The sequence below is a fragment of the Ambystoma mexicanum genome, chromosome 4p (assembly GCF_040938575.1).
Source record: "Ambystoma mexicanum isolate Mex_15411 chromosome 4p, UKY_AmexF1_1, whole genome shotgun sequence".
Taxonomy (NCBI): domain Eukaryota; kingdom Metazoa; phylum Chordata; class Amphibia; order Caudata; family Ambystomatidae; genus Ambystoma; species Ambystoma mexicanum.
In genome coordinates, this window is record NC_090927.1 from 1,173,632,624 (window position 1) to 1,173,648,557 (window position 15,934).

General features: G+C 43.9%; 1 protein-coding gene across 3 annotated transcripts in view; it reads right to left on the bottom strand.

The window, feature by feature from the left end:
• LOC138453708 (solute carrier family 22 member 2-like) overlaps positions 1–15,934 on the bottom strand; it is a 442,975-nt gene that overhangs the window by 117,923 nt on the left and 309,118 nt on the right. For all 3 annotated transcript variants that reach the window (XM_069606817.1, XM_069606816.1, XM_069606815.1), the window contains one exon: positions 7,869–8,083. In XM_069606817.1, coding sequence (XP_069462918.1) covers positions 7,869–8,083 — 215 coding nt within the window. The remainder of the gene's footprint in view (positions 1–7,868; positions 8,084–15,934) is intronic.

The following is a 15,934-nucleotide window of genomic DNA, read 5'->3' on the forward strand; positions in this document are numbered from 1 at the left end:
CAAGGCACTCTTCTCTCTTGTATGGCAAGAGAGGGCAGCCTCTTTGCCTTCCTTTTGTCTTGCAGCTACCAGAAAATCTGTGTTTAGCTTCCAAACTGTTTCTTCTTGACTTAAACAGTTTCAGCTCGACAGATTTAATTATGTTTCTTTTAACAAATACCCAGCTCCCTTCCCCAGCTTCATATGTCTTTTGCCTCCAGTAGTTGCCCGTAGGCTGTAGTGCCACTCTTTCAGCCTTGGATAACCTTGCCACTCTTGTATAAGAGGAACTGGGATTACAACAACTTCAGCAATGTTAAAATAGGGATATTTAGTTCTTAAATTAGCTGGTTTTACTTTAACATGGTTTGGTCTACTGGCTTGAGTTATACTTGTTCTTAATTCAACTTCAGGCACTTCTACAACTTCTACAACAAGGTTTGGTATATTACAAGTATCACATTTCTTAATGGAAACAAAACTAGGTGTATGCGATTTGGTTCTGATGTTGAAATTCCACTTCAAAAGGATAAGTGGTCCCACCTCTCGGTCAGCGTTAAGCTTCCAAGGCAATTGGAAAACACTGTTTCATGTGCGACATCTTGTGATGTTAAATGCACTTGTAATATTGCGGGAAAGTCAAATTCTTCTTCATAAGGTTTACCAGCAACATTCTCCCCTTAATTAAAGACATGTGACCGCTTGACAACAGGTTACATCTAACAATGAGGCAAAGAGATGCTGTCTCTACATGCGTCTACTTCAGCTTTGTTAATATACAAGCGTGATACAATTCCCTTGTTAGGATGACTTCCCACTTCTGCAAACAACTTTTACTTGCTTTTATGTGTGTGCGAGTATAAAATAAGCTGGTTACAGTTAACAGCCGGGTATTCTTGAGGATTTGGAATACAGAGCTTCCCTTTACTGACTCCACAATCACAGTGGCTGCGGGCTGCTTCTGGGCTTGATTTCTTCTACTGCTACTGCTACAGGCTCTCTTGGGACCCACACCCCTCTGCTGCATGGGTGTCTCCAATCCCGCCTCATTAAGGGAGAGTCTTCCACTCTCCAGCTTCCCTCAGCTGGCTTCTGCACACAGGCCTTGTGTGGATGCACGACTTCAGCTCCGCGTTCACAGCAATTAGGTGCATCTGGAAAGACTGCCCGTTTCTTCCAGCCTCTTCCAATGCTGCCACAACCAAACAGGGTTTGTGAGGACATGACCAACTCAGCGCCTGTAGGTGAAATCTGCTCTCCCTCCGCTTCTTCGGCCCTTCTGTGCACACTTCATAGTGGACTGCCAGCCTCGTGCTCTACTTTTTCTACTTCTGCCGACCTTCCAGCTCCTGCTTGTTTCTACTGCTCCTTCCTGCTGCAGCCTTTTATGCCCCTCAGGTGGGTTAATTGGCTTCAGGTACAGGTATTAGGATGGATTTCTAAACTCTGACCTGGTGGGCAGAAGTTTAGGAGGCCACCCTCGGTTTAGTAAAACAGGGGAACCTTCTGAACAAGCCAGACCAATCAAGTAGCTTGTCTGGCGGTCAAGACTAAGTCTCAGGAGGGGTGAGAGTGATCGGAAGCCCACAATGAGCACACACAGCAACAAACCACAAATTACTCTTAGACAATTGTATATGAAAAATATCTATACATGTATTGTCGGCCGGACCAAATAGACACAAGTAACTTTAGCAATGTGAAAAACAGTTATCACACAAATTCTTACTCTATACAATATATATATATATATATATATATATATATATATATATATATATATATATATATATTCAATACAGTTCCTAATACAATTTCAGTTAGACCAAATAACCACAACCTGTGAAGAGAGGGTTAAGTTAGCATAAAATTGACATTGGGTAATTCTTCAGCGTTTCTTCCCTAACTTTCTAGTCCAACCCTAGGAAGTGGGGAGCCTTATGCTCAACAGAACAGTTGTGAACACATGGGGATACAAGTGATAATATTACTACTGCATAAACTGTATTCCGCTACAGCCAGATTTAATTAAAGTTGTTAGTTGTTAAAAAAAAAAACGCACAATCGCACAGATGAAAATAAAGTGGGTCTTCTCGTAGGGGATGTAGCAAGTCAGGAAGGGGCTTGAGGCGATGAAGAATTGGTTCCCTCTATTCGAGTAGGTCCTGCCCTTGGCGGCAAAGCAGTGTTAAAAAAGGGAGAATAGCTAGTGGGCACAGGCTAACCCAGCCAAGTTCCAATACCTTTAAGGGATACTTGTGCGTAACAATGATCGGCTGTGCTAGAGGGCCACCGGTAAGTTATGCAAGTACTCACCGACCCTCGGCATGGTTTGGACCAAACTTCGGCAGTTTAGTCGAGATCACTAATAGGTTCAATTCCTGCAGTATTGCGGCGCTCCGGCTCTCAGCGGCTGCGATGGAGAACGATCGTCCATGATGGGACAGTTGCCTTTTCTCAGCTTCCGAAGGAGGTATGAAGAAAATTCCAGTGCAGCTAGCTTCAGGGCACAAGAGAGCAGAAAAGCAGGGGAACTATAGCGACTTTCACCACCAGGTAGTGACGCAGGAATCATGGATGTGGGCATCATTATGCACTATCCTTACTTGGGACCCAGAGGAGCTAGGCCTGCGAAATTTGGTGGCAGACTGCACAGGCCCACCAGCAAGCAAGTTCCCAAGTCTCGGGTATGCACTTGAGATGGCGACCGTGCTGCGGGTTACCATGCGGTAGAGCTGGACAGTTCGCTGGATGGTCCAGGAACACTTCCGAAGGGGATAGTTCAGTGTGTAAGCAGGGGGCCCCGAGAGTAGCTGTTCCCACAACTCCATAGGGGATGAAGCGCCTTGGCAGGCCTTTTTGATTGAAGAAGAAAGCAGGGGTCTGATGGGACAGCAGAGGGCGAAGGGTGCCAAAACCTTCCAAAGTGTCTCCAGCGGTTTCACAAGTCGGTTTCTTCATGTAGGGGGCTTGGCTCCTCTGTAGTTCAGTGAGAACACAGGTGATCGACCTGGAATTGCTGCAGAGCCCCTTCTGTTATCCACGATTAGCTTTGCGCCAAAATCGAGGACTTCCAATAGAAGATCTGCTTTCTTGTAGGCATCCCAAACACAGAGGCGTAGCCAGGATTGTCTAACCAGTGGGGCCCGAGGCTAATGAAGTTGGGCCCACTGCAGTGTCATTAACATCTGTAAAGGCACACACAGCGCTACTGAGTGGGCATTTACAGATTTTGGGTGGGCCTTGCCCGCTCAGGCCCTGCCCTGTCTATGCCTCTGCCCAGACATAGACCAATCATGGCCCACAGCGGTCTCAATCATTCAGGCACCTCAGACATCCTGGCAATAGTAGTGTGGATTGGGACTAGATAGTCCCAGCCCTCTTCCTGGGCACACATACGTAACAAGCAGAAGCCCGCGAAAGAGAACGGTTTTCTCAGGAGGCTGCATGCACAAATAAGGAAAACCCTGGTTACTCGACGTGGGTGAACGCAAGGGACAAATTGACCATGGGACAGAACAAAAGACTTTGTAGCACTGCCATTTTCAGAACTGGCCACATTCTTGAGCCAAAATCTGTAAACGTGGTTTAACTCAGTAAAGGGAAGTAAAACATTATGAAAAGTAACTACTGCTACAAGTTTGTCCCATGCACACTCGTACAATCACCAAAAAATCCTTTGAGGATGTCTAGGGCCATAAAACAAAAAGGGACCCCAGCGCACAGTACTGGAAGGTACATTGTGCACTGTTAAAAAGTTACCAAGAAATGGCAACATAGTCAAAGACTAAGGGAAACATACTTTCCCAGTACTGACAATCTGAAGGACGTGTCAGTTTCCCCATAGCAAATGAGCAGAAGCCCAGGGGAGTTTAGCTGAAGGCTGGGCTCCAATGGAAAAAGTTAAGTTAGGATATCCACACAAAAGCAAAAAATGTGGGGCGTCCATAAATGGAGGAGAAATTGCACAAGCAAGTCAACGCCACGGCCTCAGCAACTGCTTACACTTGTAAGATGATACATGTGTGCAAACCCTTCTTATCTACAGCCAACTCCATTACTCTAGCAAGAGCTTTAATCCTCTTAAAACTAGACTATTGCAACGCGCTCTACCTTGGATCAAGTAAATATATTCTTAACAAACTTCAAATATTACTGAATAATGCACTAAGAACTGCATTAAATATTCCAAGACGACAACACATTTCAGAGGCTAGACGCAGCAACAAGTGGCTGTCAGTCAAGGACTGGATTCAGTTTAAAGTTGCTTCCCTCACACATAAATGATAAATGCTTAACTAATTCTGCCCCAGTTTACCTTATGGAGAAACTGGTCAAAAACGAATCGACACGTCCCACTAGATGCTTGCATTCTTTTTGCATCAAGGTCCCTAGATATAAATTGAAGAAAGCAGGGGGTAGTAGCTTTCCGGGTCATGGCAGCCCGGCTTTGGAACTCCTTGCCTACCACCTTAAGAGCTGACCAATCCTTCTATAGCTTTAGGAAAAACACCAAGAATTGGCTCCTTGCTAATGCTCTATGACTGGCTCAAGTAGCCCACTACTAGTACTAGTCAAAATATCACAATGCTTGTATAGATGTAAAGTGTTTTGTATATTGTCTATGTATAATACTGTTATCCTCATTGTGTAAATATTGTAAAGAATGTAATGCAACTATTCCGCCATGTACTATATGAAACCTGTAATTTGCAATAATTGTAACGAACCCAGCGGTGTGCAGTCAAAAAGTCAAAAACATGATGTCGAAAGACATAATGTCGGAAAAAAAAAAAGTCGAAAAAAAAAAATTGAAAGATTTCTTTTTTTTATTGTATGTTTATTTTGGGTTCCGGGAGTAAAAAAAAAAAGGGTAAAACGCACAAAAAGGGGAGCTGTGGGGGGGGGGAACCCCCCATTTCGAACTAAAATCAATTTAAAAAAGAAATTCGAATTTTTTTTTCCGAGTTTAATTTTTCCACATTATGACTTTCGACATAATGTCATTCGATTTTATGACTATAAACCGCGCCCAGCTACCTCAGGGTGTGGACCACTATATAAATAAATAAATAAACAAACAAACATACATGAAATCCTTCCTAACAACAGGCCCTTGGGGCTAATTGCCTGACCTTGCCAAAAGCTATCGTCTGTGGTAAGAGCATTCCTCTTCAAGGAAAAATACTGTGTCTCACCCTGGGAATTTACCCCACTACCCATGGCCTTGTCTCCACCCAGGTGCTCCTCCTGCAGTACGTCAGCCCTAGGATTGGAATCAGGAAGCGTCTGCCCTCTGCAGACCACCTGGTAGGAGACATTAGGCAGGGTTTTCGTGGGGGATCTGCAGGATTCTCCACACAACCCTGAAATGAGGTTGGAAAAAGATTGGGGAAAAAAATCTAAATTATATTCCAAGTGGATTGTCTGTAATACAAGCAGCAGTATTCAAGGAAATCCATTAGCGTTAAAACTAATATAATGGAATCACTGTAATTGGGCAGATATTTTGGATTATCACCATTGGAAATTTGGTTAAAAGATCTACACAAACTGTAAAAAGGCTCTTTGTGTTTAAGATGCCCCACATTTTGGAAGTGGCATCCACAAGCAACTGGCTCCTTGGCTAAAATGTTAGTCTGGGGCTCTGTTTTAGCTCTTCATTCATCATAGTTCACTGAAAGAAAACTAAAAGTAAAATAAACACATGCACAATAAAATGTTGCCAGCATGAAGGAGGAAGTAAAGTACCACCCACAGCACTATTCCCTATACAATGATGCATTGCCAATGACTCTTTTAATAAAAACTATGCAAAAGAAAAGAAGCAAAGGCTATCAACATTTTCGGATGGATGATTAATTGTGCGACAAAGCAAAAAATGATTATTTTCTCTGAATCCCTCTTCCTGTTTATTCAAATTGTGATTTTCAAAATATCCTGCTTTTGCTTTTTCTGTGAAGGTCTCTGCATATCCACATTTTCCTCAATATAAATATTTGTTTCTCAGTGCATCTTTTCAGATATATGTGTTTATGTCTTTCTCTTTTTCATTCAAAGTCTCGCTCGCTCTCTCTTTCTCTCAATCCAACATTTTATTTTTATTTCTAAAGACCTTCGAAAACATATGCAAGTCTGGCTCAGAGAACAATCCAATTAGGGTCTGATAAAAAAAATTAGTTATTTGTCTCATGCATTGTTTCAAATATAAAGAAATAATAAAAACCCAATACAGCACATTTTCCTGCAAGATCAATAACATCAACAATGAGAAAACTTGGAGTTCACAGAAAAAGTTTCATAACAATTTTCAATCTCAGGCTCAAAATTCATTTGAGGGTGGACATCATACTTATGAACCTGAAAACGTTTGGCCATTACTTGTAGATATTCATTCTTAGGTCATGTGAATAAAGAATGACTGTATTATATTGAATTGCATTGTATTGTATATTGCTATCTGACTTATATTTGAGCCCCTCTGTAATCCTAGCGAGGCATTCCTAATCTGCCCCATTTTCAGGCCCATTCTTCGGCAGTGATTGAAATCAGACCTTTTCTTCTAAGAACCCTTTATAGAACACAACCTTTTACCGATCACTGTGCTCTACAGTCCTCCCAATATGGCTGAATCCAATCAGTACTGGCTTGCCTTTCTACTGATGTGTGGGGCCGTGGGCCGCCCAACCGAGAGAAACCATCCCAGCAGCTGGAACAGCCTAACCTAGTGACATGACTCAATTTAGTCCATCAAGGAGGTAGGCCTATCGAATGAGAGCCCAAATACAGGAGGATCTTGAGTCCGCAGTCCAGCCAGCCGCAGGGACTCCAGCAGCTTTCAATAACTTTCTAGTCACAAATCTGAAGAATGGACCAGTGTTATAAACATATGCACTGGTTTGGGGTTAGCCCAGACCACTACTCCATAACCATGCACCTTTTGGCAGAAATCTAATCGGAATTGGCATCCAAACTCCATTCCCTCAGGTACACACATACAGAAGTCAATTGAGGTGTTTGAAAAATCTTCATTCAATCAAAGCCAGATACCAGTTATCAGAGATGTCTGGGAGGAGCTCATATAGCTGTTACAGCCATTTTGTCAACTCCTCGTGACCCCAACATACAAAAAACAACCACAAACAAATTGGCTGTGTTTTGGGACTCAAATTGGTAGTCACCCTGCTTCTGTTCCAGATTCATTTCCATGTCCTCATGGGTTTTCTCCATCAGCATTTACATTTTAGGAGCACCTTAGACGGGCAACCTAATAGTTTAAAGATCGGGCGCTTCATTGCGAGTTTGGCGGTAATTCTGCCAAATTACCACCAAACTCCATCACCGTTATCGCTACTTGGTCCCGTGGGATTACAACAGGATTACAAGTGGTGGTAATTCCCCCTTTTTTGGAGTCCATATGACTCCCAGGAGATATTTGGCATACTTGCCGCCAGTGGAATTACTGTATGATAAATCCACCAATCTTTGTAGGTTAAGTGGTGGATTTTACTTATGCCACTTTTTTCCTGGACCCCCAAACTTGTAATGAGGCCCTTAATATTCACAACATGTTTTCATAAGGCTTGAAACGTATGCAGCACAGGAATTGCCTACACTGCCACAAGATCAGATATCAGAGGAATTGATACACATAGAGCTGTGGAACATATTGTCACAGTGTACCCAAAGTTTGTGTGCAAATCACACCATGGGGCAAGTGAAAGAAAAAACAGGTGGCTATTTACTAAAGGTAGGAGTGGTACTCTACAAGCAGTGTTGTTAAGATAAACCATTACACAATAGAAAATTGAGAGGAAAATGTTTATTATTCCCCCCTGGGGAGAAGCTTTATCTCCTTATGCTCTTTTCTTTGATCTGCAACAACTCACCATGAGGAATAAAAGCATTAATGAGGCAGGCTACCCCTGCAACAAAGGACCCAATAGCCCAAGGGTATCGCCGGCCGACACGATCCACTGTCAACAAAATGATGATGGCAGCAGGAAATTCTGTCAAAGCAGAGATGAAGAAATCAAAATAAATATCACCACCAGCAATGCCCATGTGCATGATGAGGCCTTGATAGAGCACGGCACACGAAAACCTGTAAGAAAAGAAGAACATACTTAGAAGACTAGATTCGGCTAAACATTTAACCGTTATCGAAACATTTGAAAGATGCACGGATTCCTTTTTGCTGCAGTGACTCACCAAAGATGGATCCCATATAGAGCGAAATTGAGCCCAACGTCTTCCACATCCCATTCCTTGCATAATGAGAGGATACAACCCAAGAAAGGCAGTCTACCTTTTCCCTGAAAAATACACGTTTTCTCAAGCTCCACCTCCAAGGGAAATGTTTTTTAAAAAGAGTCACAGTTTTCTACTCCTTTTCCTGCTAATGTCTACCCAACCATCCTGGGAGGGAAGGTGGAATTGATTGAATAAGAGTGAATAAGTGAACAGAAGCATTAATACCGTGCCCGGTCTTCCTGGTCACTGTGCCAACAAAATGAGTATATAAAAAGCAATATCAACTTTGACCAGCCCAAAAAAAAGGGAACTGGAAAGAACACACATTATTAATACATGTGATGAACTCATAAAGCAACGTAACGTAAAGTTACTGCCCGAGAATAACCTGACGCTATTCCTACAGCATTGTGCTTATAAAGGACACAAATAATGGGGAAAGGGCAACTGGTGACTCTATAGGTTTATGAAATAAAGGAATGCTTGGCTTCGGACTACAAGGCAGCATTCCCCTGTTGGAGTGACCTTCAACAAGTGAAGGCAGAGGCATCCCTGCCAAATCATGGACCATAACTAAAGTTTACTAGGTCGAAGTGGAGGCTTAAGGATATGTACAATCTGTTCGTCAATTAAAGAATTAAATTGAAGAACCATTAAGCGTACTGGACCCCATGGCACTTTTCCTGGAGATTGTGACGCGCACAATTCTTTTAAACGCATAGCCACTCACGCACCCATTGTTTTTTGCAGCACTGGTGGTTTTGAAGTTGATCACCTACCTGCTGTAACCTTGATTAGAGTGGGGACCATGGTGTGAACCTGATGTGCACCCATCATCTGGACAAATGTCTCATCAACTGGATACTCCCTAAACCAACTGAGTCCCAGGTTACAATCCACTGTACTGCTTCAATTTGGAATGCTATCAGAAAACACTGGTTCACATCTGCTGAGAACTGAGGACCTCAATTTTTTCAGAGCTCTTAAATATAGCAGCTAGCTGTATTTTGTCACAAACTTTATTTTGCAACTGGTCAGAGTACCAGTTTAAACTGAATTATGTGACCACTGAGGACCTCATTATGAGTCTACCGGTATTCCGCCGTTAATTCTGTCGGGATACCGGAAAACAGACCTACCGTTACCAGCACCTGATATCCCAGAATTACTGGCATATTACAGGAGTCGGTATTTGCGGTCATTCCCCATTCAATGAAGTTTCATAGGACTCCATGGGGGGATTGCTGGTATTATTGGCACTGGTAATACCGGTGCCAGTAATACCAGCTCTTTATTGCTGGTGGGGGCCTGATTAATCACCAGCTCTTGGCTGGAGGCAAATCAGTCGACCCCCACTGGCAAACCTGTAGTGTGGCGTTGCAGGAAAAGGGTCAGTAAAGGAATTACCACCACTTTTTCCCACACCGCCACCTTGTGCTGAGGCCCTGATTAATTTGTGTGGCGTCCCATTGCGAGTTGCCGTAACATAATAGTTTTTTTTAAACTCACCTGGTACCTCAATAAACTCAATCACCCACTTTTTGTTGCTGTAAATAAGACATTTTAACTAAATGTCTTGGCTTCGCGTTGTCATTTGATCCCTCAGCCGTTACACCATATATTGTGCACATTGATAACAGTGGGCCTCATTCTAAGTCGACCAGTCTGGTAAAAAAGTGCCAGTATTCATGGATACCAGCACTTTAGCTGTGAGAAACCTGAGGGCATCTTTACATCTACTCCCCTTGGATCCTCTTCTCAGATGGTCAGGGAAAGGCCATCGCTTTTGGATCCTGACCCGGGAGGTGGAGAAGCGATGGAGGATCACCTGGGTAGAGGGTCCATGGGGATTGGGGCCGAGATGACCTCAGGTGAGACGCAGTTTTGGTATACAGTCGTTTTTTCGAAAAACATAGTTTCGAATGACAAATGCATCGGAAAAAATGCATCAAAAAAATGCATTTTTTGTAGGTAAAGTTCTTTTTTAAATTAAAATGGGTGTTAAGGGGTAAAAAAATGGGAGTTGGTGTGTGGACCCGGGGGGACCATCCCATTAATTCGTTTTTTTAAATGCATTTTTTTCGGCGCATTTTAATTCGAAAATTTGCCATTCGAAACTATGGCATTTGAAAATATCACTATAAACCGCAGTAGTCCGCCTTTCCATTTGAAGAAGAATCCTCTATCCGGATGTTGATATCCCTGTCCCAGTGACCAAGAAAAAGCCAGGGGCTATTATCAATCATTATCAATCTGAAAACACTAGGAAAAGGGTGAAGAAGAGAGGGATTAAGGGTGAGGTAGGTGAGACATTGTATCCCCCTTTCCCCATTGAAGACCACCCTAACCCTTCCCCAGCCTTTATAGGTCCTGTAAAACCTCTCCCCCTCGTTTCCTCACATTTGACCTTTGACAAGTATTGCAACAAGGAAGAGGCAACTGAGAGTAATGAACACTAAAACCTCCTTTTACCACTAGTACTGGGACGAGGAAGATGCCTGCAGAGTGCTTTGTAAGTCAGGCATGTCCCTTTAATTATGGTCAGGCAAGCCCAATTGAAAATCCACACGTGCAACCGGTCGAGTGGTTGCAGGTGTATACAAGGAGACAAATGAAGCAGCAAAGAGAGCCGCAGGGAGGCCTGTTTGGGAGAGACCAGCAGGGGACCCGTGTCGTGAGGAGGCAGCCATGGTGGGACCTGGGAGGAAGCCAGGTTGCCGGCCGTTGTCCCAAAAGACCTGTGGAGCCCAGGGCGAGCCAGGCTGCTAGGCTGTCATAGGTGTGGGAGCCGCCGTTGTCCATAGAAAGCAGCCGGAGCTGGGAGCAAGGGAGAGGGGAGGTAGGATGTTGTCCACGTCTGAGGAGAAGAGAAGAGCTGCCGGCTTGTGTCAGGAAGCACTCTGAGTGCGAGCAGGGGTTGCAGAGACCGGCCCACTCGCTGGTGAGGCAGAATGGAAGCCACGTAGCCATTGGAGGAGAGACACAGAGGATCGGTGAGTGGAAGGCAATGTCACTCAAAGCTGGGGGGGAAGTCCCTAGGGGCAGCACATTAAAACTAAAGTGATGTATGACATATATTAAATCCCAAACTGAATGAAAACTTGAAGTTAAGTTAATTTACGCATATTCAATTCCGATGTGAATAAAACTCAAAACCAAGCTAAAACATGCACATTGAATACCGAACTGAATGAAAACTTGTAATCGAGTGAAATTACACATATTGAATATCGAAATGAATTAAACCATTAAGGACAATGCTAATAACTGATGAAAGCAAAAAGGGAAAGTGCCCATTAGAAAGTAAACCTACGGAAACGCCACTAGTGTGAAAGAGTGCGACACAAAGGTGGGGCATAAACCGGACCACCACAAGGCTACCCTTATGAATGGATACAGTGCAGCAAGGCCAAAGACTAGCATAAGATGTGTGACAATTTGTGGCAAAGCCAAGAGGCTAAACCGGGAGTAGCTAGGAGAGTGTGATGCTACACATAAAGCCAAGAGGCCGACAAAGAGTAGTTAAGTGAAGGTGAAACTGAACACAGGGTCAGATACAAAAAAACCTGCATGGGCTGAAGAGCCTAGGGTTCCTTGTTGCGTGACTTATGATGGGTGGACCGTGTGGTCTGATAACTGCGCCTAAGTCAGGGAGCCCTGAATATTGAAAGCCAAAGTCATTGTGAAATAAACCACGAAGGAGCGCTGTAAGTGTGCTGGTGATGCAAACCAGAAGGAGGGTCAAGTTGGCCTGGAGTTGTGTTAAACCTTGAAAGAACCCCAAGAGTTGCCAGAGGAGTCCTCACTGCTCACACCAGAGAAGGGGGACTCGCACTCCCACAATTTAGAAACTACTATCAGGCGGCACAACTTTGGGTTCTGAAGGAATGGCTTGGGGAAGACCAGCGATCGATATGGGTGACGCAGGATAGGGCGGTGGCAAGAACCGCTCTTGAAGATCTGTTGTGGAAGCGTAAGAACCATAGACACCAAATCTTCGCATTAGTGGGATCATGAAAGCAACGTTGGAAGCATGGGACGAGCAGACGCGAAAAGGGAGTATGACCACGGAGACAGCCCCATTCACTCCGATCTGTAGGAACCCTCAATTCCCTCCGGGACTGGAGCCAGGAGCCTATGAGAAGTGGGAGGAAGCGGGGTGCAGTAAAATAGGGGAAATGTTCCTAGACAAAGAAGTAAGAACCTTCTCAGATTGCAGGTCCATGTGGAAACTAAAAACGGCAGACAGGTTCAAATATGAGCAACTCAAACACTGGCTGACAACGCCCGAGATAACCCAGGCGGCGACCAGGGAACTAACTACATTTGAAAGGTTCCTCCTCACCAACTCAGGGGGCAAGAAGCTAGTCTCCACTCTGTATAATCTTATTAACAATTAACACACAAGCAGAGGAAATAAAATGGGCATACATGAAGAAATGGGAGAATAGACTGGGGAGGTGATCCCGATCACTCAATGGCAGTCGTTATGGCCGGAAATCCCCAAAATAACACGAGCCGCCCAAACCAGGGAAATGCGGATAAAAATAATCACACAATGGCACTACACGCCTGAGAGGCTCAACAGTATGTATTCGCAAACTTCGAACCGTTGTTGGAGAGGATGCAATGAACTTGGCACCTGGAGACACATATGGTGGGATTGCCAGGGAGTCAAAGGCTTTTGGACAGAAATTATCACGGAAATGGGAAAGATGTTTCCAGAGGCGGATCAATTAGGGGAAAAGGTCTGGCTCTGCGGACTGAAAGGGCATCAAGCAAATAAATACACCAAAGCGCAGTGGAGAAGCTTCATGGGCCTAGTCATCGTGGCTTGCGCCACAATCGCACAGAACTGGAAGAAGCAAGCCCCCCCCACACATCTTCACCTGGCTACAGAAGCTCTGGTCGCAAATGACTATGGACAAGATTACGCATAGTCTCCAGGGAACGCGGGATTCTTTCCTGAAGGAATGGGGGGGAGTGGCCGAGTATCTTCAGTCAGACTACATGGAACAATGGTGCCCTCATAACGTAAGAATAACGGACCTTTTCGCATCGTAGATAGTCCCGAGAACTATTGAACATTGAGATCTCTTCCGGCAGGGGGTAGATTCGGGAGGGGGGTGGTGGGCGGGGGGACTGTGGGTAAGTTGTAACTGTTGCTTTTCTGTGAAAACAATAAAAACACGTTTTAAAAAAAATAAACCTTGAAAGACTGAGACCAATACAAGTTGCTACGTTGAAGTCTTAGGGAAGGGAACCCTGAGACTTGAGGAACTGAAAATGCTGTTTTGAGGACAGAGCCTCAAGACCCTTTTCCTTTCAACTGTAATGCTTGGAACTTGAGGAAGGGAACCCCAAGGATTGTGTGGAACTATATTGCCTTGAACTTGAGAAAGATCATCTTGAGACTTTTGTATAACTTTCTTGAACTTGCGGAAGGGGAGCTGAAGAGGAAGCTGAGAGGTGGATCAAGCTCAGAACTTTGTGTTGATCACCCTTTATTTTACTGTTGACATCCCTACACAATATTTAGCTTTAGTTGTGAGGGCAATGATAGGTTTTGAGCACAGACAGACTTTTAAATTGAACTCTTTCACTCAAACTGTCCTTCGTTTCGGTCAGGTAGGGAAATTGCCCCTTAGCATAGGGCAAGTTAGGCCTTCTACCATCCTGACATTTGATTTAATAAACTATTTTGTTTTTAAATTTGAATCTGTTGTCCGTGTCTTGCTTCATGATGCCTTCACAGAGCCCATAGGACTCCAGATTATTGGTGGATTTACCACTGACGGAATGACTGCACGGTAAATCTGTCAATGTTTGGAAATAAAGAGGAGGATTTACGTCCAGCAAGATGCTGCATGTGAATTCGCCACTGTTCCTGAAAAAATTGCCTGACTGACTGTGCATTAATTCTGCCAGTGGTAAATCCACCAAAAATTATAGTTTGGCAATGCGGAAGAAATGGTGGTAATTCCGTTACTGCCACTTTTTTGGCAGTAACGGAATTACTGCCTTTTTTCCCAGCACTGCAAACTTTTAATGAAGCTATAGGGGCTCATTCCAAGCATCCCTGTCCGTAAACAACTGTGCTGGTATGCTTACCGGCACAGTTGTTTCGGGACCGGCATAGTACAAGTTTGCCTGCCGGAGCTGCTGGGCCCAACAGGTCAGACCCTGCCAGGCACAGCGGCCACGGTAAGCAGACCGTCACGGAAGCCCTGCCATCGTTATTCCTGGTGGCGGTGTTCCTTGCACTCTATGGGAATGGGGAATTACAATTTACCAGCGCCTGACTTTCCAGAATGACAGGGTTGTAATAGATAGGACTCCTGTCCAGTTGGATATTTTAGTCATAGATAATGATCGCTGAGGGCTTTTTCAAGTACATTTTTGTTCTTCATCTCCCAGTTTCTCGACTTCAACACTTCCATACCTGCTTTTGTAACCTGTACAGGGAAATCCAAAGAACAATCCAGGCCTAACTCATTCAGACCTTTCCTGATTGCTCTAAACCTGTCCAGATGTTTGTGGGCTGGCTGAGCACATAATTCCATCAGATGCAGACTGTAGGGAGGATGGTATTTTACCTTCAGCTAGAACTTTTTCAAATTGGATTTTTAATAACCCAGCACAAAATTCTGGCTTGGCCTTAATTACAATGTTAGCCAGTTCATTCGGGCCTGGTGCTCGGGACGATTTTAAACTCTTGATCTTGCAGAGTATTTGGTCATAGGTTATATGAAAAGGAGGGCCTAGTGGATTGAGACTTGTTACAGCAAGTCCCTCATTATTTATTGGAGCATTGCAATTTTCCAAAAAGCGGACTCATTCTAATGCACCAATGGGATTTGTCAGCTTTTTTGCTCTTATTGCCTTGGGCTTCCCCTAATAGTGCCCATACACTTCTGATATTTTTTTAGCAGATGTTTGTACTGTTTTCTGCCAACGGGAGAGTTTCTCAGAATATCTCCTAGCTTTAATCTCAGCTCTATATTTATTCTTGATAGCCCTGGACGCGGAGCAGAATGCCTCAAGAGTAGGACTCATTTTCTTAGAACTTCGTAACTCAGCTCTTAATTTTATTTTGGCATCTCTTACGTCTCTGTCAAATGGATGTCTATTGCTTGACTATCTAGGGATCAATCCCTCTACTATAGTTGCATGTTTGCCCATGAATGAATATATCCAGCTCTCAATAGCATTCACTGACATTGTATTAAATTGGTAGAGATCTAGAATATATTTTTCCGATACAGCATAAGCTGCTTGCCTTATATTCTTTTCTGACCAACATATATGTGTTGGTGCATGATTAACATGCACATTCCCAATGGGTTTGTAGTAGGGATATCTTTCATCAACTCCCAATGATAGTCATAGTGAGGCATGATCACTCCACGTATTCGGAATTACTTTCATGTCCTTCACCCAATTTGCAAATATATAGTCCTACGTACTCCGACGTGTACCACTTTTCCATGTATGATTCCCAGGGCTATCATTATGTGTCCTTCCATTCAAAATTTCCAACTCCCAATTTCCAAATAAATTCAACCAGCACAATCCCTCAGAGTCACTTTCAGTATGCGCCATTATACTTTTAGGTCTTAAATTAGGATTTGACGAGGTGCCCTTCTTCCCTATCATGTGGCAGTTAAAGTCGCCAATAAGCACTACGGCTCCATTCCCAGAA